This window comes from Gallinula chloropus (assembly GCF_964237585.1).
Source record: "Gallinula chloropus genome assembly, chromosome: 1".
Taxonomy (NCBI): Eukaryota; Metazoa; Chordata; class Aves; order Gruiformes; family Rallidae; genus Gallinula; species Gallinula chloropus.
In genome coordinates, this window is record NC_140085.1 from 8,575,751 (window position 1) to 8,602,157 (window position 26,407).

At 43.2% G+C, this 26,407-nt stretch overlaps 1 protein-coding gene across 1 annotated transcript in view; it reads left to right on the forward strand.

The window, feature by feature from the left end:
• Nucleotides 1-26,407, forward strand: part of ELAPOR2 (endosome-lysosome associated apoptosis and autophagy regulator family member 2) — a gene marked incomplete at both ends in the record, with an annotated part of 96,901 nt that overhangs the window by 63,049 nt on the left and 7,445 nt on the right. The window contains 16 exons of the mRNA XM_084279305.1: nt 1,768-1,963; nt 2,570-2,717; nt 4,271-4,357; nt 6,737-6,842; nt 7,821-7,973; nt 9,045-9,133; nt 12,428-12,608; nt 13,370-13,498; nt 14,347-14,437; nt 15,599-15,701; nt 16,902-17,039; nt 17,333-17,596; nt 18,481-18,654; nt 19,478-19,667; nt 23,461-23,557; nt 25,133-25,234. Of these exons, the coding sequence (XP_084135431.1) occupies nt 1,768-1,963; nt 2,570-2,717; nt 4,271-4,357; nt 6,737-6,842; nt 7,821-7,973; nt 9,045-9,133; nt 12,428-12,608; nt 13,370-13,498; nt 14,347-14,437; nt 15,599-15,701; nt 16,902-17,039; nt 17,333-17,596; nt 18,481-18,654; nt 19,478-19,667; nt 23,461-23,557; nt 25,133-25,234 (2,248 nt within the window). The remainder of the gene's footprint in view (nt 1-1,767; nt 1,964-2,569; nt 2,718-4,270; nt 4,358-6,736; nt 6,843-7,820; nt 7,974-9,044; nt 9,134-12,427; nt 12,609-13,369; nt 13,499-14,346; nt 14,438-15,598; nt 15,702-16,901; nt 17,040-17,332; nt 17,597-18,480; nt 18,655-19,477; nt 19,668-23,460; nt 23,558-25,132; nt 25,235-26,407) is intronic.

Genomic DNA, 26,407 nt, shown 5'->3' on the forward strand with positions numbered 1-26,407 from the left:
TCACCAGATGAGATGTTGGCTGCATCATGTGCCGCTGCCCACAGAAAACTGCTTGTCCCCACTGAGGGCAGATTTTTTGCCTATCTCTCAGCCTTTCATGGAAATCCATTTGCATCCCCACCTCAGCACCCATCCCTGCTAATCTCCTTTCTACTTTCCTTTGTGGTCCATCACCAGCAAGCAATGTGGTTAGAAAAAGAGATTTGGTGGCTTTAAGTCCTCTGGTTCAAATTTGGAGTCTTCTGGCATGACCAAGAGGGAAAAAAGATCTCTTGACAGATCTTTCCCTCAAAACAGACCATTTATCTGCATCTCAGTGCTGCTCATCAAGGTCAGTTACACAAAGAAATGCTGCGGGAGCTGGCACAGAAATGGGAGCCTGAATTCAGATGGAAATTGCTGTTATGCAGTCATGACTTTATCAAACTTTTCTTAGAATCAAGCAAGTTCCTCTGAAGTTAGATGAATGTCAGCACATCTATGAAACCGCATATGTTGCAGCTTCAGCTGGTGTCAGTTGTTTTGGGCCAGTTTCACCGGTTAGGCTAGCAGTCTGGTCTCATCCTACAGTTTCTCAGACTAGTGAATTTGTGTCTCTCAGAGTGAGTGTATGAAATGTCTCTCACTGCACAACGTGGCATGCGTGAAGCAGTAAAAAAATCCCGCTGTTCCTTGGGATGTGAGCTGCTCTGAATCCTGTTTCAGCTAGACTGGCACAGTTAAGTCTAAAAATCTGCAAGCAGCATAAGAAGTATTATGTTGTGCAGAAAGCGCTCATTTGTTTTCCACCCAGCATGTTCAGTCTCAGAGATGACATGAGATGGTGTGGGATTGGGGAAAATGGGATGGTCCGCTATTGAAACAAGTGTCCAAGCTGGAGTTACAACATGGGACTCCAGGAGCATAAAGGACTTTAGCTACTGTCCAGGTTTCCTTTATGTAATGGGCATATTCTTCCTTTAGCAGGTAGAGACTGGAACAAAGGATGTGTATTTACTTGGAGCAAGTAGTTTTTGAGACATCAGTAAAAAAAAAAACAACCTTTGTGAAAATTCCTTCTAAATGATTCTTCCTCTAGTTACAGATATTTGAGTAGCGTCTTTTCTGTGCTGGCGGTGTTTATTTTCTCAGCATGCTAATATCACCCTTGTCAGAGATCTGCATGTCCAAGACACAGGCCCGTTGATGGTTGTCTTGGTCAGACAAGGCATTCAAGGTTTTGTAAGCAGCCCATGTGGAGAGTGCCTTGGATTAGGTCTGCAACTCTCAGCTGAGGTTTGTAGTGTTGTCCTGCAGCGTGCTGCTGTGCACTCAGTTCCCGTATTGGTGGGTGATAAGAGCTTGCTCCGGTTTTCAGGTGCTGGTGGTTTTAATTGAGTTCGTAGTATAACAGGTCAGTGAGCAAGGGTGAGGAGAACAGCATTGCAAGTCCTCTTTTTCACAAATTGCTTTTGGACACAGCCTGTGGGTGAAGATTTAATTTCTAAAACCTTGTTTTGCCAATGGAGACAAGCTGCAAGTCAGGACCTGTTGTCAGAGACTCGGCTTCAGTGCTGCCACGTCAGTGAAACAACAGGCACTGGTGAATATTTCTGCTTTGCAGCCAGTGTTGGTAGTCCAGCTGTTGTATTCCTGGGACTGGGGCATTCCTCTTTGGTTCCCTCTAGTGTTAGTTCACTTTTAGTTAATTAAGTGGTAAAAAAGATTAGTGGAAACTAATTGCTGTTAATTTCTCAATTCCTATATTGGAAACTGTTATCTCCCCAGCTTTCTCCTGTGCCTCTGGAGAATACCTGGAGATGAAGAACCAGGTTTGCAGCAAATGTGCAGAGGGAACCTACTCGCTGGGAAGTGGGATCAAGTTTGATGAGTGGGATGAGCTGCCGGCAGGATTCTCCAACGTGGCGACTTTCATGGACACGGCGGTTGGCTCGGCTGAGAATAAAGCTGACAGCTGTAACAAGTAAGAAGATCTGTTTGCATCTGGGTTATGCAGCCATGGGTGAACCCGAGCCAATTCGTTAAGCCAACTTAATGACTCACCTAAGCTCTCCAGAGGCTGACCAGCCCTATTAGTGACAAACAAGAGTGTCTGGAGAGCAAAATTTTTAACCACCTTTTCGCTGTCATTATCTCCTTGGGCTCATCAGCAGCTAAAGAGACTAGACTGGCCTGGAGCTGCTCTTACTTGTAACTGGAAAGCACCAGGGTCACTGTGTAGTAAACATGACTAAAAGGTACTTTCACAGCCTGTTTGGAGAGCCAGGGTGGCTGCAGAAGGCTGTTTCTGAGTATACTGTAAGTATGTTGGACCTATGGATAATGTACTTTTCCTGTATAGGCTGGGTTCCAGATTTCTAGTACCTTTTCCCATGCACAGTTTTAATGAAAAGTATATTTACATGAAAAATGAATAAGAATCCAGAAATAACTTTATAAACTCACTGCAATTAACTATTGCAGGATTCCGGGTTCTTTATTAAGTAACATGTGTTTGTACAGTGGTTTAAGAAAAGTCTCCTCAGTGCCTGTGATCTCAGCTGAAGCTTGTTCTGTTTATGTTCATCAGCTCTTCGTGGACACCTCGAGGAAATTACATAGAGTCGAACAGGGATGATTGTACAGTTTCACTCATCTATGCTGTGCACCTGAAGAAATCTGGTTCTGTCTTCTTTGAATACCAGTATATTGACAACAACATCTTCTTTGAATTTTTTGTAAGGCCTTTTATATGATGAATCTGACATTGTATTGTAAGAATTCAGATTACAGGTTTTCCTTGACTGGCTGACAGATCTGCTCCTGCCATGGAGAGAATATATTGTTTCTCTGAGCACTGGCTTTGAAAATGGCTTTTTGATTATTACTTTCATCCACATCCCACTCATTCACCTCCTTAAATTTATCATTCCCCGTTCATGAAGCAATGAGTCGTGCAGTCCTTTATAGAAATCTCCATGTAAATAATTCCTGGTCAGCCTCAGTGTTTCTGGGAAACTGTATTTAATACTCCTCTAAAAGTAACTTTGTTTTATCTCCAGCACATCTTTGTGATTAAATATGTTTTAACAATGACACTTTAGCTCTGGGCAGTGGCATTTCAGTGGCAGTGGCTTGCAGGTTGCCAGGAAATGGTGGAATTTTGGGGCTTGCTAAGCACAGATGGCTGCACTGCCAGTGTGAGGGTAAGCGAGGAGATGCCCTCCATCATGAGAAGCAAATGTTGATGCTTCTTGTCAGATACCCAGTGCTTCTGCAGCATGCTCTTCCCAGGCTCTTTTTACATCTTGAAGCCCTTTACACCTTGTGAGTATAGACTATATATTATGATCTCTGTTCTGCAGATGGGAACTGAGGCACAAAGATGCTGTATCTCAGACTGTGCAAGAGAATTAGGGATTTACGTTCCGCTTAGATGATGCTTCTCAAGTCTTTTCCTCAGTGCTGTTGGTCTAGGTGGGGATGAAGCGTACAGATGCTTTGCAGGATGTGAGGTTATGTGACTTCAGACTTCACATGGAGCAACTTTGAGGAGGAGGGTTGACCCTAGGTCTTCTGAAAGTGCTGAACTGGCCTGGTGGAATAAAAGCTGGGTAATTGAATTTGTACCTCAAAGGGACTTGATACTTTTTCTTCAGAGAAGACAGTTATGAGAAGTAAGAAGTCGACTGCTGTGAGGCCATGCACCAAACCCTGCTGCAAGGAAAAGCTGCTGAGTTGTGCTGGACCTGGGTGAGGGACAGTCAACCTCACACCTCTGCTAGGGCAGGCTCTATGGCATGTTGCCTCTCCCTTAATAACACTGCTCTCATCCCTAGTGAGGTCAAGTGTCAGGGAGCCAAACACATAGCAGATATTTGCTGCAGAGAAAGAAGTTTGTGTTCTAGGTTGGTCCTATCCACTCCTACCTCCCCTCAGACTTAGAAACCCATGATCTCTGGATTTTGGAGAACCAGGTTTTGGTGGGATCAGAAGGAAGAGGCAGGAAAGACAAGATGCTCAGTATCTGAGTCTGACCAGATAGTGGGTAGACAAGGCTGAGATCTTCCCCTCTGGATCAGCGGTGGTCATTGGAGGCACTGTTAAGCTGCTAGCAGGTTTTGAAAGTTGGGGTAATGTCATGTTTCTTGTCACAAATAAGGCATCTGCTGTCGTAAATATGTAGACATCAGGAACAAAGCTGAATCTCATCATTCCTTGCTAGCAGCAATTATGCTGACAGCAATATGCATCTGATTGTGATCACTGATCTTGTGTTTTTAATTAACAGATACAAAATGACCAGTGCAAAGAGATGGAGTCCACAGCAGACAAGTGGGTGAAGCTAACAGACAACGGGGAATGGGGTTCTCACTCTGTAAGTGTGCAAAAGGTTCCTTGGTGAAGCTTTTTTACCCACTTATAAATGTCTGTGATTTCCTCTGAGGAGTGAGCAAATAAGGGCCGGATCCTGTGAATGCATCTGGAGAAGCACAGCTCTCCAGTTCTGGGCAAAGGCAAAGAGCTCTCTAAGGGGCTGATCCCAAAGCAAAGCGTATAAATGCAAGACGTGTTATTGATTTCCCTGGGCTTTGAATCAAGTGCTTTATGAGGTTAAACAGATTTATGCAAATCCACATGCCACAGTCACTCTGCATGATTGTAATTGAAATCTTCTACAACAGTTGTTTGCTCATGAGAACACAGGATTATTCCGTGTTGCTCAGCAGAGCAGCGGGAGTGGTGTGTGCACTCGGAGGCAAGCAGGACAGGCGTTTTGTTCTCCAGGGTGTGCAGAAGAGCTGCACTGTGCCCAGCTTGTGCTCTGTGGTGACTTACCCAGTTGCAAAGCAAGCTGGCAGCGCCGGGGTGGCTCCTGCTGCATTGGGAGCAGCAGCCCTTTGGCTGGCCTGTCACCCAGTTGGCTGAGTTTTCTTGCTGCACAGACCACATGTAAACCAACTCATTAGCTCATGGTGACATCTGGCTTCCATTACAGCATCATACCCTAATTCCCAGAGCTGTTCCAGAAAAGGTCTAGCATAGGTGACATTATGCCAGAAGAAAAAAAGGCTTTTTATGGGCATAGACAGCATCCTGGTCTCTGTTTTCCATGGTCTGCTTCTTGTCCTGGAGAAGAAACCATATTCCCAAGCCAGCTCTGGTTGGCTGTGCCTGTTAGCTCAGGTGCAAGCCCTGTGCAAGTCACATCAAGAGGCAGGAGAGCTGAGTGAGGAGAGGTGTGTGTATCATGGGCTGAGAGGTAGATCCAAGGCCAGGGCATCAACTTGGGTGAGCCAAGAGATGTAGACAGTGTCTGCACAGGAGATGCTGCCATTTGAGCTCATCATCTGGGATGTGCAAGTGCCCACAGACTAAGGTTGCTTGGATGACTGGCCGAAATGTAGACACCTGAGCTGGGTGAGTTGTTCTGGCTCTCCCTGAGGCTTTTATCTACACTGCCAGTCCTGTCATGCTTTCTTCTCTAAGCCCAGTTTTCCAGCTGCTGCAGCCTCTGCTTTTAGCACACTAGTCCTGCTGCCCTAGGGCTGATGTTGGGTCTCTACACCACATAATGTGAAGTTTAATTCAATATGGTCCCAGTTTGGCTGTTACCTGGGGTAACCAAGCTCTCCTCTGCCCCCCTGGATAATAGCTGTTTGGGGAGTGGGAGATACAGTATACTGTATTTCCACTGTGCTGAGTTTTTGGACTCTATCTTGGGTGAAGAGAATTGTGCCAGACCTGTATAACACTGCCAGGCCTATGCAACACTGCTTTAAACCTCAGTATCTTGGGCCCTTATGCTGGTAGAGTTTATCCCTCTTCTTATGTGAAAATATAGCACCTTCAGGCCAGTATCATGGTGGTGGCAGTAGTCATCTTGTAGTGGGCTAGTAGATACGGTACAGCTTTGCAGGGCAGGCAGGGTCTTGGCTTTTAGTGATCAGAGATGTAGTTGTGCAGGTGAGTTGAAGGCAGCAGACACCAGCACTGCTGCTGAAAGAAGTGGTCCTGTCTTCCTCCTCCCCCTCATCCCATCCATGATGCCACCAACCCACCACCCTTCCTGTGCCAGCACAGGAGCCATGCAGCTGCTTGCCGAACTCTGCTGCGGAGACAAGTAGGTCAAAGCAGTTGGAAACTGGGTTGTTTTATGCATCTCATTCACTGTTTGGGGTCAGAAATGAGCAGGAGGGATGGGACTGCTGCTGGGGATGTTCATGGTTTGTGCCTGGCTTGCTGATCAGGACACTGTAGTGCTAGGTACAGGCAGAGCTTGATATTTAAAGCCTATAAAAAAAGCTCACATGTGACCCTGGATTTTTAAAGTCTAGGTCATGTTTGGTTTCTTTATGAACATGTATCTCAAGGCTTTAGAAACAAACTGATTGACTGTATCTGAACATAGAGTTAGAGATGAAAGCTCCTGAGTGCCAGGATAGCTGGAAAAAGGCAGAAACAGTATTTTTTCCCCAGTTCTGCTGATGACAAGGTCAGAAACAGCTCCCGGTGTTTTTCCATAAAACTGGGGTGTTGAGAAGCTTTTTCACAAAGCTTCACAAAGCATGCTTCAGCACTCCTCAGAGATGTCTCTACAACAGCTGCCTAGCTGTCACCCCATTACTTCTGACTCACTAAGCATCTTAGGAAAAGCCGGGATTGCTGCTAGGATGCAAGAAATCTGAGTAATGGAAGTAAGAAAGAAATTTCTTGGTGAGGGGCTGCTTGCTGACTGTCATATCTATTGCTGCAGGTAACTTTGAAATCAGGTAGCAATATATTATACTGGAGAACAACAGGGATTCTCATGGGATCCAAAGTAGTAAAACCAGTTCTGGTGAAAAACATCACAATTGAAGGTAAGTGATATTTGCCTTTTAGGTCTTATCTGACTCCTTCATCACAGTGCTTGCCAAGTGCTTTCTACTGGTGTGCCACCGAAGCAGCTTTTTTTAGCCCCCTTCTGCCCTGAATTCTGCTTCTAAAGAGTTGAAACAGAACAGCAAAACTTGTGTCAGGAAAAGGCTGAAAAATTAATTTAGCTGGTAAATGATGCCGTCTACTGGAGAAGACTGGCTTAGCAAATAGACTGAGAGAAAAGAATAAATGGATTTTCTTTCATGTAGCACATAAAGAACATGCTTATTGTAAGTGATAGATGGATCTCTCTCTCTGTATATATATCATAACAGCGACAGTTGAATTCCTATTGAAATAATTTAATTAATCTAGGGTTTCTCTTTTGGTCCTGTTCTAAGTATAAGCAAACTCGGAGTTTCTTATAATGTTCTTACATGGGTCAGACTTGCATTGAGGAGCAAAGATTAAAGACCTAAATTATGAGGCAAAACCAAAGTGTCTACAGTGAGTGGTGAAAGCCTGTGATTTTTAATCTGTGTTGTCCAGCTGGCTTGCTTTTCCCCATGAGTCCCTGAAAGGGCCTACAAGGAAGCTGCGGAGGGATTTTTTTAGAAGGGCATGGAGTCACAGGATGAGGGGGACTGGATTTAAATTGAAATGGGGTAGATTTAGATTGGATATTAGGAAGAAATTCTTCACTATGAGGGTGGTGAGGCCCTGAAACAGGTTGCCCAGGGAAGTGGTGGCTGCCCCCCTCCCTGGAGGTGTTCAAGGCCAGGTTGGATGGGGCCTTGAGCAGCCTGGTCTAGTGAGAGGTGTCCCTGCCCATGGCAGGGGGTTGGAACTTGATGATCTCTAAGGTCCCTTCCAGCCCTGTCTGTCCTATGATTCTATGATCCTATGGTAAGCAGGGTGGCAGCAGTTACAGAGCTTGCCTCTCTCTATTTCAGCACTTTCACCTGTTCTTTATCTTACAGGGGTTGCATATACATCTGAATGCTTCGCGTGCAAGCCTGGTACCTTCAGTGACAAACCAGGTTCATCTGGCTGCCAGGTGTGTCCAAGAAATACTTATTCTGAGAAAGGAGCTAAAGAGTGCACCAAGTGTAATGAAGAAATCTATTATGCAGGTACATAAACCAAACGGGTGAAGCAAAACTGGGAGGGTCTGAGTATGTGAGGTGGTGAGCTGTGTCTGTCTGCAGATGTGAAAGGGGTTTTACCTGACAATGACGTTTAGTCTCCTGTTGATATGCAAAGGGGAAATGACGATCTAAAAATGACGATCCTAAAAGCTGCAGAGGGCACATGTATACATATGGGGGCCCAGTCGATCTTGGCTGAGGCCATCTATGCTAACACGAGGAGATGGGAGATCTTTATTGCCTGGAAGGGAACAACAGCAGCCGTGCTGTGCCCTCTCGTGGTAATTCGTGTTACGAGGTGCTGACCTGAGCTGGCTTCATCGCTGCCTTCAGACTTGTCATGTTTTGAGGAATCTCCTTTCCAAGTCCTCTCCTGGCCTGTCCTTGCCTCCTGTGTGGTTACAATATGTGGCGACCTAGTTGCAGACCCTAGTCCCCAAAGTCCTCTGCCATTCCCAGTTGTGGTTTGCTGGTGATCATCAAATAAAACAGGCAAAATCCATTCTTAATGGTCGAAATGTCTTCAGCTTTCTTCCTTGTAAGTATTTTATAAGAAAGCTTTTGAGGAATTGGTTATCAGTCCCAGCACCTGCTGTTACAGGTGATGGCAAATGCTTGGGAACCTGTGCCTGTGCTTATGATGGGAATGGGGATTTTGCAAAGAGATCTGGGGAGAGGAAAAATAGGGGTAGTGTTGTAAGGAAGTTTTTAATGGGTTAGAGTGGTTTTGTTCCTTATCAAGTGAGAACATATTTTTGTGCTTGGCAAACTACAAATTACTGCTTGAAGCTGAAGGGTTGGGTTTGGGTGACTCCCTGGTTATAGTGAATCCATGAATTTCAGTGTGATTCTACAAGCATAGCTGGTATTCTCCCTGTTCCTCTGCTCCAGTTCAGGGGAAGGTTCACATAGACTTCATTAAGTGTTTGATTTTTCATTCTTATTTTGTATTTTTCTACTGACTCACTTTACTCTCCAGATTTTAAGCACGTTATGGTCATTTCCAGGGACCCTTTGATAGTTTAACATCCCGTTCCTCACTCTTTTCTTTTTTAGAAGAGGGATCTAGTGTGTGTATACAGCGTCCTCCATGCACCAACAAAGACTTTTTCCAGATCCATACCCCATGTGATAAGGAAGGAAAAGTAAGTAGAACTATTTTTAATTTAACCTCACTGAGATTTCTGTGATCTCTTGATCTGAAAACAAGGTAGGAATCGCTTTCCTGATTTTGCTTCCAGAACTGAGTCTTTCTGAGGCTTTGGACTTGTCCTTTAGCTGCTTTCTCTCTAGCATTTATCCATCTGTAAGAATCTGCCTGTCTTGGGTCTGCTTAAGGGATCTGTCGTTGTAAAATGTTAAGCTCCTTGCCCTTGTGATTAGTCTGACTGGGTCATTGGCACTACCTCCATGCTCATAAAACTCCAGGGTTGGAGCACAGACTGAAGTACTGTTCCAGAATAGACCCAGCTCTTTAGTTATTGGCAATCTTTCCTGGCATACATTTACCTTATGCCAACTTACCCTGTTTCAGCAATGTTCTGGCATGATTCAGGTGCTACCATGGCGCAGGAGCATCGGACATTACCATACCTACTTCAGGTGGAATAGTTTTTGTCTATGTAGGTGTGAGGTGTATCATGACCCTTGATTGTAGTGCCAAAGAAGAGTCCATGATTTGTTTGAATAATGGTATATACACAGCTTGTTCATGTGCAGCAGCAGAACTTAGCTGCTAATAGTGTGCCCACCTCATGGGATGCCTAGAAATACTTGTACTCTAAGTAGACTGTTATACCCAGAGGTCTTAGAGCCACTGGATCTCTCCTAGGGTGATCTGCTGATGGAGCAGCCTGGCATTGGATCTCTCCTGCCCTTTGTCCCAGTAGTGATATGGGACTTTTAATGGGATTTGGAGAAGAAACTCCTGTTTCCTGGGATATGGAGCCCACAGAGGTGTGGACACATGGTCAGGCCTTTTTTTGTCTTTTTTCTGTCCTTTCCCATCATTATCAGATCTAGATGGGATGGCAAGTAGTCAAAATCCATAGCACCTGTAGGTTGCTGGACTGGTATGTGCTGTCAGGATGGAGTATTTTGGGGTCTCCTGGTCAGCCAGTTCGAAAGGGCAGCTGAGAGTTCGTATGCTTTAATAACAACGCACCAGTGAGCTTAGCCCCAGAGCTGGCACACTCTGACACCTGGTCTTGACTCATTGATTCTTGCTCTATTAAATTCCTGTAATGACTCAAGGAATTAGCAGCACTGTTCACTGCTACACCCCCTGGTATTGCTTTAATTGCAGCCTTCTGCATATCACCCTGTCATTGCTCTGTGCGATTCAAAACCCCCTGACATTGAATAAGCTCCCATCGTTGACCTTCTTTTTGCCTCCCCAACGGCCTTTCCCTTCGCTGATGAACATCATCAGAATACAAAATGTATCTTTTTGCAGTCCCCTTTCATCTTCCAATTGCAACAAGAATGTATGTCATAGATGCACAGATACTGGCTGGGTTTTCAGGACAGCTTTCACCACTTTGTGCTCTGCATCTTTAGAAATCCCAGCCATCTCTCCATGTGATGCAGTCCAATGAGAAGGCCTGACTCCACAGCCCATCTTCAAGAGAATAGTGGCTGCAAAACACCAGCCTAAAGGCCTATTGATCCACAGCTTACTAAAATCAGCCAGGTTTCTTGCTGGACATTAGATTGTTGTCTCCCTCCTGCTGTCACTACAGCAGGAGAAGCCTCTGGAGATTTAGGCACTTGACTCCTATTGACTTTTCACCTATCTGTGAAAATGCACTAAAAGTCCCAGGCTGATTGCTTCAGCCCTAGTCTTAGAAACCTTCACCTGCATGGCTGTGGGCATGCTCTGACCGCTTTCTCTCTGCTCAGAGGCAGTAGGATCATTTTGGTGTGTTCAATGTGTCTGGGCTCTGGGCAACCACACAGGTTCGTTACTAGCTTCTCATCCTTTCTATTTTAAATGCTGTGCACCCTGCTGCTGCTGCTGAAGCATGTCTGGACCAATACTCTAGAAACTTCTCTAAGTGTTTGGGAGCAGCAAGGGGAGACTGACCCATAAGATAACTTGGTCAGAAGCCAAGTGTGACAGCAAGGCAAGCAGAAGCAGATGCCACTTACAGCAGGAGCAGTCCCACAATTCCAGAGCAAAAGCGAGCAAAGCAGAACAAGTATCAGTGTCCTGATTCAGCCAAGGTTGACAGACAGGGCCATACTCATGATATGGGACCAATGTCAAGCCAGGGCATCAAGTTACTGGGTCAGTCAGGATGTGGATCAGCATGACCTGGCACGGGCATGGCTGCAACACAGCTCAGGCAGGTGCAAAGGGTAAGAACCTCAACTTAATTGCAGCTCCCAAAGCTGAGGCCTGAGCCTGCACTGAGGTTTCTTCTAGATTTTTTTTCAAACAGGTTCAAAGCTGGTCAACATTTCTTCAACAGCTTTGCTTATCAGGGAGCTATCCTTGAGTGCAAGCAGTTCAGTGCCTGGGATAGCAGAGGCATGTGGTCAGAGCCCTGACCAAATTTATAAGGTGAAATCTCCCCTGTTAACCTCTGACCTCAGTGGTCCCTGGTTGCACTGCTGGGACCAAGGGGTGGAATGAGTCCAAGGGAGAGTTCTGGCCAAATTGAAGTCTTGCCAGTTGGGTTTTTCAGCTCTGGAACTCAACTAATTTTTGTCTTGAGGTATTAAACCCTTTCAGGGATAGACTCAAAGTCAGATGACGCTTGAAACCCAATACCACCGGTGATGAATCTCATGTAAGCCTCTTCCTGAATTCAGAAAACTCATCAAAGAGAGGTGATACCAAAGAGGTGATGCTGTTGTACATGGTAACACCAAGGACTGGTTCATGTTAATGTTCATAGACTACTCCTTATGTAATGTGAAGGGACTGGAGAGGGGTTGGGATGGTTCTTGTGTGGTTTTGTCATTTGCTCATTAAGTGAAAATGGCTGGAGGGAAATTTAAGACCTTTCAAAGAACAGGCCAGTATGGAGGAAATGCAGAACTTGTGCTGTTCTCTTCTAACAGGTGCCTTTCTGCCAAAGGGATTTGATAAAGCAGACGTTATATTTACGATTAGTATGGTCAAAATGCAGAGATTGATTAAGCATGTAGATTTATTTATCTGATGGTCCTCAGAAACATTTTCATGGCAAAATCCACCACATAAATTGCTTCATGTTTTTACTTTGCACTTAAGGCCTGAAATCACCCAAGAACCCTGTTTCTTCTGTTTCCCTTCTCTGCCCTTCCCTTCATTGTCCTGGTCATGCAAGGTCTGGTTTTGGCCTAAAACATTGGGAATACCCAAATTTAATTTATAAGGGTGACCTTGATTGGTGCATCTATTCCTAAAGTGTCCTAACATACAATGTGAGGTCAGTGTCCTCTTCTTCCAGACTCAGATCATGTACAAATGGATCGAACCAAAGATCTGCAGAGAGGATCTTCCTGATGCGTTGACCCTACCTCCTTCTGGAGAGAGGAAGGATTGTCCACCCTGCAATCCTGGCTTTTACAACAGTGCCTCGTCTTCCTGTACTCCTTGCCCACCAGGCACATTTTCAGATGGGACACAAGGTAGGAGTCCACAAAGAAATTACTTGTGTCCCCAAAAGCAGTTGTTTGCTTGCATGTGATTTAGCTTAATGGAACATCATCATAACTCAGAGTTCACTTTGCATAAAATACTTATCAAACAACATTAGAGAGAGGGAGTTGTTTTATCTGTTTCCTCTCTATAGTCCCTTCTTATCAGGGATTGCTGCTCTAACTTGACCTGCTGTGTTCTGGATGCATTTCTTGGCTGATGTAAACATCCTGAGGGTTATTTTTTCTAAACAGGGAATCAGAACTTTTACAGTCAGTAATTCCTCCTCATCCGTTATCCTGTCCCTGCCAAGTTCTTCCCTGCGAAAATCTCATTTCTGTCAAAGGAGTACCCTGCCAACATTGTCTAGCCTAAACCCTGGCTTGTTGATTTTGAGATGTATTGGCCCCACAGCAGCTACTTCTTGGTTACCTCCAGCATTTTGTGGGAACTCATTTTTATCACTATGGTCAAACCTCCAACGGAAGCCATTAAAAAAAGAACTGCGGCTTGGGGGATCAGTTGCAGATTACTTACAACAAGGTTATGGTATGTAATTTATAAAATGCTGGTCTTGGTTCCGCTCTTCAGGTCCTGATAAGAATTTGGCTGTTTATTTATAAAGAAATAATTTTTTCTTTGCTCATTACTTGCCACAGAGAGCAAAAAAAGTAATGCCTGTGTTCTTTAAAACACGCTTTGAGATGTGCTTTGGCTTTGTGACTTCCTTTCCCACCCTCTCACCATGTAGAGTGCAAAGCCTGCCCTGCTGGGACTGAACCTGCTCTTGGGTTTGAGTACAAGTGGTGGAACATCCTGCCAGGCAACATGAAGACATCTTGCTTTAATGTTGGCAACTCAAAGTGCGATGGGATGAACGGTGAGCCAAACTTCCTCTGTTGTTCTGTGCCTGTCTTTCTCCTGTGTGAGTTTCCACCCTTCTCTTAAGCTACACCAGTCTTGAATATATTCCTGTAGGAAACAGTGTCACTGAATAACACAATAGAAATAGAAACCCCTCTTGTATACCAGGAGCGGGCAGGAGATGCAGCCTATGTGAAGTTCCCTTGGCCAAGGACTTAAGCCACCATAGTCTTTGATGCATCTGAATATCCCCAACAACTATTTGACTTCTCTCTAGATCCTCTCCCCTCATGTTTTGTGACAACCGTGCCATTTTAGCTCATGCATAACTCTTTTGGAAAACTTATGTCTGTGATCACTGAGCACTGAGAGCCTTCTCTCTGCACATGTGCTAAGATTGCAGCAGAGAGCAGTCACAGCTCACTGGTGAAAACGGTCCCTTTCAGGAAATCTCCCATCTCCAGCTTTGTGAAAGGTTTTGCTAAATCTGATCTGCCCTGTCAGGCTGACGCACCTCAAGCCTTGAATTATCCACGTTGAGCAGAGAGGCACCAAAGTAATCTTTAGTGTTCAACACATAGATTAATAGATTCACCTTTTTTAAGGCTGGACAGCACAGGTCGGGAAATTTCAATGGCTTTGCTGATTTCAAGATGACATTTGTCTATAAAATCAACGGTTTATACAATTACTCAAATTTTTCATTCAACAGCTTTGTTATACTGTTCTGTAGTTTGTAACAGACATCTTTAAAATGTACTGAAACACTAAAATAGTATGGTAACATAGAAATAATTTTTTTTGCCACATGGCCCAGAGACCATCCATTTATTGATTTTTTTTTTCCTTTTTTGTCCTGTAAAGGTTGGGAGGTGGCTGGTGACCACATCCAGAGTGGGGCAGGAGGCTCTGACAATGACTATCTGATCTTGAACCTGCACATCCCAGGATTTAAGTAAGCAATAAGATTTTTTTTCCCATCTATTTCTTATTTATCTCTGCCTCTTACCCCTATTTCACATTACCCCTGGAGCGAACTGACTTTTCCTTTCTGAAGTGCAATGATGTAATCAGTAAGAGACAAGAGGAAATTAGGGTGGTATTCCTGTGCCCTCAGTCATCCCGTTGTGGCAGACGATGCTGGAAGAACTTGTTTTTTAACAGTGTTTGCTTCAGTCTGAGATGCCAGTCAGTTGGCTGCCTGAAAACTGGAGAAAACTGAGAAAAGATATTCATATCCCTCTGTTTCTAAATCATCCCAAAGAAACCAGCTACACCTGCCACTGGGTGGATAATGATGCCTGCCCTGAAGGTATTTTAAAGAAACCCACCCTACTTTGTGCTGTGGCTCCAGCCAGCCTGTGCAATCTGTGCTTCCCCTGGAGCCCATGGAGAGATGCAGGCACCACTGGAGAACAGGACATCTCACCTCTCCTGCACCCTCGGGTGGGATGGATTAGGTTCTGGAGGTCCCTGTATGTCTTTGTCAAAAGAGTGAGCTTAGACTCCTAGATCAGAGCAGCTGTCAAATATAGAGACAGGTAAGGTATGACAAAATGAACCCCTCCCTCCCTTTGTTGTATCTTAGCGGACGGGGGTTGTGACTTCTTGCACCCAGTGAGCAAACACTGATTTTTACAATGTGGGCAAGCAGCAATAAAAATGAAAGAGAAGCAAGAAACATATCTGTGGAAAAGCTCAGTTTACTGTTTTGTGGTTAGTACTTCTTGAAGGAGCAGACTGAATACTTCTGGTTTGCATGAAACTCTTCCACGTGTCTCCCACCAGTGGAGGACAGATGCCATTGAGTCAGTGGAAGTCACTTAAAGCATGTGATGCATATAAGTTCTAAGATTCCCTACCAATAAGGTCCAATTTGGGTGTTGGTCTTAGGGAGGGAACTATACCATAAAGAAGTCAGACAGAAGCTAATCCTGCTGCGCCGATACCCGGTGCAGAGCCACTGCCAAACCTGGCCTCCACGGTTCGGCAAGGGCATGCTTTATGTGACACAGCTTTGATGGTTTCACTGCTGTACGAGAAGCAATCTGAAGGACTGACTGCTGCCTGTCTGCAGAGCACCTTGTAAATGTTTTGTTCCTTCTCTGTTAAACAGACCTCCGACATCGATGACAGGAGCAACTGGGTCAGAACTAGGACGGATTACTTTTATTTTTGAGACCATCTGTTCAGCAGATTGTGTGCTGTACTTTATGGCGGTAAGTGAGACCTCTCTCTCCATGACTGAGGACTGAGCCTGGCATTCCACATGTCACTTTAATACCTCTACACAGGCGTGATTAGTTGCACTTGGTTTATTATGACTAAGATTAAGTGTGACATTAGTTTAATATCTGTGGTGCCCTTGCAGGAAGGATTTAATGAATGACCCAACAAAATTCCTCCATCACATGAGTTGTGAACTGTTCCTGGGTGTCTGTTTATTTTAAAAGAAATCATTGTACACCAAAGAGCCAAAATTTACCCCTTAAACCAACTGATAACATTCTCAGTGTCTCTCGTGCAGTTGAGTTAGCCTCCAGAAGTTAAATGGAGTCACAAATCAAGTTGTGGGACAGAGGGATGTTGAACAGAAAATTTGGAAAGTCAGACTTGATCCTGTCCATGACCAGGGGGATCAGTGGGCAGTAGATGGATGTTTGTTTGTGAAAGCAAAGTGCCATGTTTTTCACATTCCTTATCTGCTGAAAGTCCATCAGCTGAAGAAGATAACTGGAGCTGTGACAGCTTCCTCACCCCTTCCACTGAAAAGAGAAGCTGGTCCTTTAAAAAAAAAAAAAATAGTGGTACCTTAAAGGAATGTGGTCTTAGTTTAAAAAGAATTAACTGGAAATTAGGTGGTAATTTAAAGGAATCTGTTTTTAAGGAAAAGCATCCTTCACTGGAACATTTACAGCTGATGGAGAAAAAGAAATTAACATAGACTGAACAGGTTTCTCTTGTGTCAACTTTGTCAGTCTTATTGGGCTCAGTTCTGTTTCACTAGAGGTGCCAACAAAGTGGGTATCCAAAGACGGTGGAAACTACAATTTTTGTTTGAATGTTGGCCTTCCCCTGCCTGTGCTCTGGACCCCACATGCTTTATACATAAACAGAATTTCAAATTTAGAAAGAACCCTAGTATTGAATCTGGCTTAATAATGTTTGTAATGTGCTATAGGACTTTGAACTTAACTGTTGTGTAAACTAGGGCATCTTTTGGAATTGACAACCATTCTCAATTAAAAATTGCCAGTGGTGGAAAACAGAATGATTTTTTTCCCTCTTCTTTATTAAATGTTGAATGCAATTATTAAGTCCTTTATATATATTAATCACTATATTAAAACCCCCTGTTGTTTATCTGTAGTGAGAACACTTTTAATTTTTTATTTTTTTAAATTATGTCTATTTTATAGGATGTTAATCGAAAAAATACCAATGTGGTGGAGTCATGGGAAAGAAGTAAAGAGAAACAATCCTACACTCACATAATCTCCAAAAATGCTTCCTTCACATTCACCTGGGCCTTTCAGAGAATAAACGAGGGCCAAGATGTAAGTACTTCTTCATGTACAGGGCTTTACAGCACAGCTTTCCTTGGACACTCACCACCAGAGCTCGCCCTCCATTGAAGCTCACAGGCTTCAATGGGCAAGGGGTGGTCAACAAATAGTAGCCCTTGGGAGGCAGATATGAGTAAATTATCTGTGTTGAAAGACAGATCATAGAATCACAGATGCAGGCATAAGTCAATCCCTGAATCAGTGCACTTGTGCAGAGAGCTGTGGTAGTGTCCAAAGGCAATAGTGTGATCACACCAGCATGATTTCCTTGGCTCTCGTTCCAGAGCAGACAGTTCATCAATGACATGGCAAAGATCTACTCCATCACGGTGAGCAATGCAGTGGATGGAGTTGCCTCATCTTGCCGAGCCTGTGCGCTGGGCTCAGAGCAGTCTGGCTCATCCTGTGTGCCCTGCCCAGCAGGACACTACATTGAAAAGGAGACCAGCCAGTGCAAGGAGTGTCCAGCCAACACCTTCCTGTCCATCCACCAGGTCTATGGCAGGGAGGCCTGCATCCCATGTGGGCCTGGAAGCAAGAGCACCAAGGTACAGAAAACAAGTGTCTCTGAGAGATGGTAAGATGGAGTAGGTTGGCACATAAACACTCAGAGGGCCAGTTTTAGTGCTTTTCTACAGCTGTGTGCCTTGTGAGCATTGGAGTATAATTATAGCTGATGATCCCACTCTTCCAAATATGTCCCTAGCCTAATTTCTGTGTGCAAATATGCAATAAGAAGATAAAACTGACCATACCAGCTCAAAAAAAGGTTCATTCAAGAAGCTGTACTTGGGACAGCGTAAGAGCAAGGTGTGTGTATGCGTTAGTTCCACCTAAAACTGTCTCAGACTCCTGCTGTTTTAAACTCAGGGAGTTCCACACCTGGATCATGTTTCTGTGCCTTTAGAAATCTGTAACAAGTTCCTCTTATATGAAACAACCCTCAGACTAGATAAACATTCATCATGTGCAGCATCCTTTGGCAAGGAACTGCAGAGGGACTTGAAGAGATGCTCCAATTTGTTCGTATTCTGCCTGCCTTCAGCTGGGTTCATCTGTTATCTTGAGCTTTTTCTTCTGTTTCCTTTGCAAGATGCAAGTGTAACTGAAGCCATGTTTTGTTCTATCTATACAGCTTTAACACGAGACATCGAGATCCTAAAAACACCCACAACAAAAGCAAAGAAAGAAACTGCATTTTCTTGTCTGATGCAGTGGACAGCAGAAAGTACAGGCTTAGGGAACAGTAAACTTTTGATACTTTCCTTTGGAGAACCCAAAGGAAAGATAAATTACAGGAATAGGACAAAGTTCTCCTCAGTCCTCACTAAGGAAAGCAGTCCTGTCTGCACCTACTTGCCTTAAATCCTAAGTGAATGGTTTGCTGCTGGTCTGTAATTGCTCTTTAATGGATGTCTCTCCTTCTCTGAAGGATCATTCTGCCTGCTTCAGTGACTGCCTGGTGTCATATGTCAAGGATAACCAGAGCCTGAGTTACGATTTTAGTAACCTCAGCCAAGTGGGCTCCTTGATGAGTGGACCCAGCTTCACCTCCCGAGGGACCAAGTTCTTCCACTTCTTTAACATCAGCCTGTGTGGGAATGAGGTGAGCTCAGCTGGCATTGAGGGTTGAAGTGATTTTGAGGGTTTGCATGAGTTGAGTCAAATAAGTAGTCACATTTCTTTACAGTGCTTGGCATGCTTTTAAGCTTCAGTGTGTGTTTAAGTGCCACCTGGCTTAGAGCTGCTGACAGATGTGCTCACTGCTCTGTGGATCTGGTCTTCATTTTCCCAAACTACCACGATGGTACTACAGCAGTAGTGCCATCATATGATTAGTAGTGCCAAACATATGATTAGATTGTAAGTGCTTGTTGTTTTGACAGGACAACTGAGCCTGGTGATTTGTCTTTCAATGCTTTTGCCCTGAGATTGCAGCACTGGTCTCGACATGTGACATTAATACACACTTGAAGGCTGTATATCTGTTTAGGGATTACATGTATTTGGTCTTTGAAAATATTTTATCTGTATTAAATCCCAACCAAAAGCAGTATTCTACAAAATTTTATTTAATAGCAAGGGTAATGTGTTTTTCCTTTGCAAGCCATTTTATTATGCTCTGTAAGCAAACATTGTACTGTCAAGATAACAAAGAAGAGTGCTTCACAGCACAGGTTTCTGATAAGACATATACCAGAGGTGACACTGTGTGTCAGGGTCTGTACAAGGCTTTAATCGGAGCTTTCACAGTGGCACAGTTTGTTGTTGCAATTTGCCCCTCTTGTGAGAGAAACATTGAGTTGTTTCTAAGGTGAAGGAATGAAAATTGTCCAATTTGCAATCAGGATGTTTTCTGTCTCTTCTGTCTCAAACTTTTTCATGTCTCATCAACACCAATAGTTTCCCTTTTTCCTGATTGTCCGCAGGGGAAGAAGATGGCGATTTGCACTGACAATATCACAGATGTTACTCTGAAGGACATGGTTGCAGAATCTGAAGATTTTTCCAACTTTGTGGGAGCTTTTGTCTGCCAGTCCACCATCATCCCATCAGACAGCAAGGGCTTCCGAACAGCCCTGGCTCTGCAGTCCAACAGCCTTGCTGACAGGTTCTTAGGTACATGGTTTGTCTTCTCCTTATTGTCATCATGGATGTAATCTTGTATATTTAGGGCTGCAGGGTAAATCCTCAGCTCAGCAGTTCTGCATTACCTTTGGGGAAGAGTGAAGGGGAAGCCCATGATTCAGTCCCACTTTGCTCCTGAGCTGTGGACCAGATCTGGACAGATGCCATTACTTTCACTGCTCTTTCATTTCAGCTGATGGCTGCAGGTGAAGAGTAAGACCTTCCCTCATTCCGTTGTCTGTGCCCCTATTACTCACCCTCCCTGCGTTTGGTCTAGTGTGTCTCATGATGTGTAGAATTTCAGCATGAAAATCTGGCCGGATTGGTTTTCTGTCCTGCTTCCCACACACCTTGTGCAGGACAAGACCAGTCACTGTAGTAGTCACATTAGTCCAAGTGTTTCTGCCCATGCCAAGGCCCCACTCAGGCAGTATTAGAAGCAGCAGCTGGTGTTGGGACATAATTAGGCAAGGAAGGAGTAGGCTTAGGGCAGCATGGGGCCATGCACATCATTAAGTCTTGCATTGCTCCTGTTCACAAGTTCCCAGAGTCTGAGGCCAGATTAGACAATGAAGTCATTAGGTCTGCTCACCTATCTATTACAGGCTCTCAGTGTTCGTACTTTCTCCCTGGCACTGACCCCAGAAATTCATGTTTGACAAAAGCACATCTTTGAAAGAACATTCAACCTGGACTGTCAGAAATAAAACCTTTGCCACAGTCATTGGTATTTCACTGGTCAAACACTGTCTCTGTATTTTGTTTTAAAGCAGACTTGTTTCTTGTTTGTATTTGCCTGGCTTTGGTTTTCAGTTCCTGCTTCTTCTTGTTCTTTATTCATTTTGCTACCGCATTCTCCTCCTTGGAGAAATATTTTGTGTGCTAGAATCATCACACACTCCCCAGTCTGCTCTTCTGATAAATGAAGTAGACCAAGTTCTTCTAGGTCTCTTGCTATCATACAGCTCTCTCAAGCATCTGAATAATTTTTCAGGCTCTTGCTGCTGCCTCTGTAACTTGTTATACTTTCTTAAAGCACCGGCGTCAGAATGGGATACTACTCCAGTATTTAATTCACTATCAATTTAATTCACATGCAGTCCCTGACCCCTTTTTGCTCCAGATTTGTGGGATTTCATGATGGCTTCTTGGATCTGATGTCCACTCTAGATCTTTATCAAAGTTACAGTTTCTAAGGGAAAAATCTTTTTTCCTTTGGACTGGCCTTCATCCCTTGATGCACTTGTCTGCACATGTTTAGTCCGACTGGAACCAATTTACCAAGTGAACCAAGTTGTTCTGTGTTTTATTCTTGTTCTTTTAATCTTTGTCTCATCTGCACACTTCATGAACACTGATTATATAGTTTCTTGCAGATCCTTGATGGTAATCTTGCGTTTTTAGACTGCAATATCAATACCTACAGCCTGGATTCATAACACATTTGATGACAATTTCCCATGGCCAGATAATTCTATAATTAGTTACTTAAATAATCTTTAATCCAGAGTGTGCACTTAATGATATTATACTGCTAACTTTTTAATTAGGCTATCATGGGGTAATTAGTGAAATACTTTACAAATTTACATAATTTTCTTTAGCAACCAAATTCATCAGCACTCAAGGAATGAAATCAAATTTGTTCAACAAGAGCTGTTCTCCAAATTTCATCTTGACTGTCACTCATTATGTATCTATTCATTAACTGAAGCCCATCTTCCACTTACCATTTCTGTTACTTGGCCTCATTGTGTTAGTCAGATTTTTAATTTGGCTCAACATTTTCTCTCTCCATCAGTCTTCTGACATTTCCTTATCATTAAAAGCTCTATTAAAGGTCACTCTTAGGTTTGGGTTTGCCGGTTTATAGGCATATGTACCAGGTAGATGCCAGTACCCTTTCCTGCCTCTGAAGGAATGAGGTGTTCAGCAAGGAGATAGTCCTGATTTTTTGCCTAATACAGAGAAATGGTATCAAGCTCTTTTGCTGCCTTTTATTTATCACAATTGTTATATTTTAAAATGCTTGAAGTTCGCCTTTCCTATCCATAAGATGTACTTTTATTTTGACTATTTCTAAAAAAAGCTCCAAACATAACATATTTCTGGTGCTGCTAAACATGGGCTTTTCCCTGAAGTCTTTAACAGCCATTATAATTTTTCTGTAACTCGTAACTTCTCCATTCCCCCTCCTTTTAAGCTTGTGCCAATGTTTCTATCTGAATTGCTCTTTTACTGCTGTTCTGATCCAAGGTGGACTCTTAGTCAAAGCTATTGTCATTCTTGAGAGAGTCATTGTGGCTTTTTAGCCATATAATTAACATTCTCTGAAGAATTATTATTTTTTTACACTTGATTTTGCTTCTAGTGATCTTATTTTTGAGAAACTACACTTTGAGATGTCTTCTCTACAGTACTGCATGTTGGATGGGAAAATTCTCTCATTGCTTCTGTTGAATAGAATAAGGTCCTTAGGAGCTATCATCTTCCAGTCTAGTGAGTAACTAATCTCTGTCCATTGTGTTGCAATCTGAATTTCAGTTGCCCTGTGTTTGATGCAATGTTGTTGATGAGAGGAAATGCTCATCCTTGCTGACATCAGCATATGTTCTCAGAACAGAGGCCCCTTCACAATTACTGATCATCTTTCTGCACATTCTCCTGTTGAATGCTGTGGCATAGCTCGTTTTGCTTTCTATGTTGATGTGATGTTCTGTAGCCATCCCTCACCTGCAAGCCCTCCTGGGAAATGTTACTGAGTACATGGATCCATGTGCTTTCACAATCCCAGGTTCTGACTTGTCCTATACCAGGTAGTAGTATCTAGTGCACCTTCACTATCTATTCTATTTACCTAAAAGGCTATAACCAGACAGGGATTTTCCAGCTGTGTAAATCACCCTCCCAGATGTAATACTAGTTAAGTCAAAGTCCTAAGAATCCAGGTAGGCTCTCAGAACTGTTGCAAGAACAGGTGGAAAACTTGTTTTCTTCACTTTTCTCCATTTTCTCAAGAGTTGCTGGTGCTACCACTTTTTCTTATTATTCTAGCAATTGTTCACATTGCTAGAAGGATGCAGCCTGTCCCATTAATACAGCTCTCTCTTAATCTGAAATGTTGCAGTGCAACACCAATATTTTCTGCCTTCTCTGATCCATGGGATTGGAAGGATCCCTAAGAACCTGAATTGCTTGAAATTTCCTCTTATCAGCTCTTCTCCAAAATCTATGCAGAGCTGTATAAGCTGTGTTGTTCTTTACACCAGCCACCATCTGTTCTAAAATGTGCCTTCAAGGCTTGCCTATGACTCCATAATTCTTCTGGTTCTTGTTATTGCTTCTTTGAGTTTTTCTCCCACAACACTGCAGATTGCTCAGGGTGTTACATGGTTATGATGTGTAAGGGCCATACATTCAAGGCATATGATTTGAACAATTGATTGGATCAGATATCTTTAGAGGTCCTTTCCCAATACAAATTATTTTACTATTCTGTAAATATCTTGTGATTGCTTTAAATTCATAAAAAAGACTAAAACATACTTAAAATCATCTTGCTTTATTTTGTGTTTTGTTATGTCTCTCTGAGGAAATCAGACTGCAACATACAAAGCTGTGAAGTTTATTTAGAATAAAAGAAAGTATATAACACATAGCAGTGTCATTAAATGGTACTAAGTGAGAACCATACCTTGCAGAGTGAGAAAATGTTATATGTGAACCCCTCAGAAATCCATTCTTGTTCCTTTTTTCCTTTTTTTTTTTCCTTTTCAAATTTTAGGAGCTACTATTGAAACGATGCTGGAAAACATCAGCATCAAGACAGATATGTTTCCTCCCTCTCCAAGCAAAATACCTGACGTGCATTTCTTTTACAAGTAGGTAAAAAATACTGTTTGTTGGTACATCAAATTTCTTCATTTATTTAAAGGAGACTAAAACTGTGAGGGGAAATGTTCAATCCACCTGTAATTTTTATCACTTCAATCAGTATCTGGCTGATATTGATTGACATGTTGAAGAACATCTTATGAAATCAGCAAACACTGTTTGCTCAAATCTAAATCACACTTGATCTGTAGGGAATGATAGAAGAGCTTTGATTCATCCAGGTGCCACTTAGAGTGTCCTGTTCCTTTCCATAGTTTCTCATATCTGGCTTTGATGGGCTCACATCCTGTTGCATATTTTCTTTCACATTCATTTGTATTTACTTTGATGTTACAACAATGAACTACTGGAAGTTGGAAATAGTTATTCCAAGCTGAAAAGTTACTAGTGTGCTTTTCCTATTCACTTTCCTCCATAAAAAGAATACCTCAGCTTGGGTAAGAATTGTCTCAAAGATCACCTTCATAAAGATGTCTACTTGCTGGTGTCTTCATGTGAACTGGGATTTTAAGCTTGGACTCTGGAGCCTGTGGGCCTGTTCAGCTACTGGGTACTTCTAGTACCTAAATGGGCTTAGAGAAAAAGTGGAGAGAGACTCTATCAGGGAGTGATAGGACAAGGGGGAATGGGTTTAAACTAAATTAAGGTAGTCTTAGATTAGAGATTAGGAAGAAATCCTTCCCTGTGAGGGTGGTGAGGCCTTGGCACAGGGTGCCCAGAGAAGCTGTGGCTGCCCCTGGATCTCTGGCAGTGTTCAAGGCCAGGTTGGATGGGGCTTTGGGCACCCTGGGCTAGTGGAGGGTGTCCTTACCCATGGCAAGGGGTTGGAGCTAGATGGGCCTTGAGGTCCCTTCTAACCCACACCAGTTTGTGATTCTATGATTCTAGTATTATTTTAAGACACACACCTGTATTTGTTCTACTGTTTGTCTCTCTAGACTTTGTTGGCTTTAGTGTCAGCTCTTAATTGTCTATAGTACTGTGTACATCAACACTTGATGCATATGTAAACACTTAGATTACAGGTTTGATTCTTCAAACTGAATCCAACAGCAGGGACCCTACTTTGAGTACATCATGCACTTGGATTACAGTGTCTATCATGTTGGAATAAAAGGCAAAAAGGGCTATTTTTTTTTTTATTGTCCTTGCCTTGTGCTATTTCAGGACAGTGCTGTTCTCAGATTCCTGGGTAAAGAGAGCCATCACAAGCTCTCTAGCAGAGCGTGTTGCTCAACAACAGCACTAGCAATTCTCTCTTTTAACCATTATATTCTGGTTTTTGGACAGGTTTATTTCTTGCCTCAGCAGAATTCAAACTAGCTAGAAAAACAGAGCAGTACCCTGAGTGGCACTCCAGAACACTTTGAGATTTAAATGAAGTGATGAAACCTACCCTGCTTCTGTTGGTCTTACTTTTTTTCTTCCAGCTGACAAAGGCAAAAGTGCTGTGGTAAAGGGCATTTCTTAAGTATTGAAGTTTCATGAATAGACAGAGACCTATGGAAGAGCAACATGTGCCTACTGAAACACATTACTTTTCTCCTATTATTTGACTTTAGGTCTTCAACAGTGACAACATCCTGTGAAAATGGCCGTGCAACTGTTGTGACAATGAGATGCAACCCCAACAAACCAGACCAAGGAGAGCTTTCTGTGCCCAGGTATTTAAGTACATGTATCCTAGAAGCTCCAAAAAAACCCTTTTCTCCTCAGGCAAAACCAACTCTCTAGCAATTTTATACTTAACAGCAGTGAGGAGTGCTATCTCCCTCATCAGCCATCCAGGAGGTCTCACTCATTTTTCCTAAAGGAAGGACAAGTGTGTCCATCTCCTCCCAGCAGACCAACTGCTGTGTTAGTCTGTGTGTTTCATAGAATCATAGAATTGTAGGGGTTGGAAGGGACCTCAAGAGATCATCGGGTCCAACCCCTCTGCCAAAGCACGCTTCCTAGGAAATATCACTGTTTAGATAGGTTAGAGTTCAAGCAGGCTGTTCCAAGCTTATAGCCAAAAGCAAATGTAATAATGTTTTCTTGTCTCCAATTCTGCACTTCATATACTTAATTTGATCTTTGGCCTCCTGATTAAAACTGCCTAGCCTGAGGTTTGAGAGGTATTTTTCTTCCTTGACCTACAGCAGTGGTTGTGGACAAAGTGATTGTTTAATTTTTTTTTTTTAAAAAGAACAACCTGTCATAGAAATGATGAAATCAGCTACTGCAATCCTTCTGTGAGCCCTGACTGTGTCTAGTTCAAGTGCCATATGTATATACTTATGTGTCTCATCACTCCAGTTTCTACGCTGAATCCCTTGTACCAGTTGTGTTTAATTTGCCTGACCTTTTTTCCCTTCACTCTGATTCAAGTGACTACAAAACCCCCTTCTTTTTTCTGAAATACTGTTTATTCCTGCACCTGAAAACTTGCAGAGAAAAAAACCCCAATAAAATAATTTGTTCTGTAACTCTTCTGCAGCACCTTGTGATTTTTCAGAAGTTACCCCCAACTCTGATAACCCGCCTCTTTGGCAGTGAAAGCCCATCTTTGTCCATCTGGATGTTAATATAAATCTGCTGATTACCCCTTCACTGATCCTCCTTCCCAAAAGTTAAGTCCCCTTCCCAAAAAGCTAACAGTGTGAGAGGTGTGGAGTCCTCTTTGATCCCCGTCCCTCTTGGGAGAGGTGAATCATGCTCACCTGGATGAAGGCAGAGAGGCATCTACTCCACAGGCACCAGATGAGGAACTGATGTTTGAACATCTTTGGAGATGTTCCCCCCCTGTTTCTTAGGGACTTGACACTACAAATTACACTGGGTGACAAGCCACCATC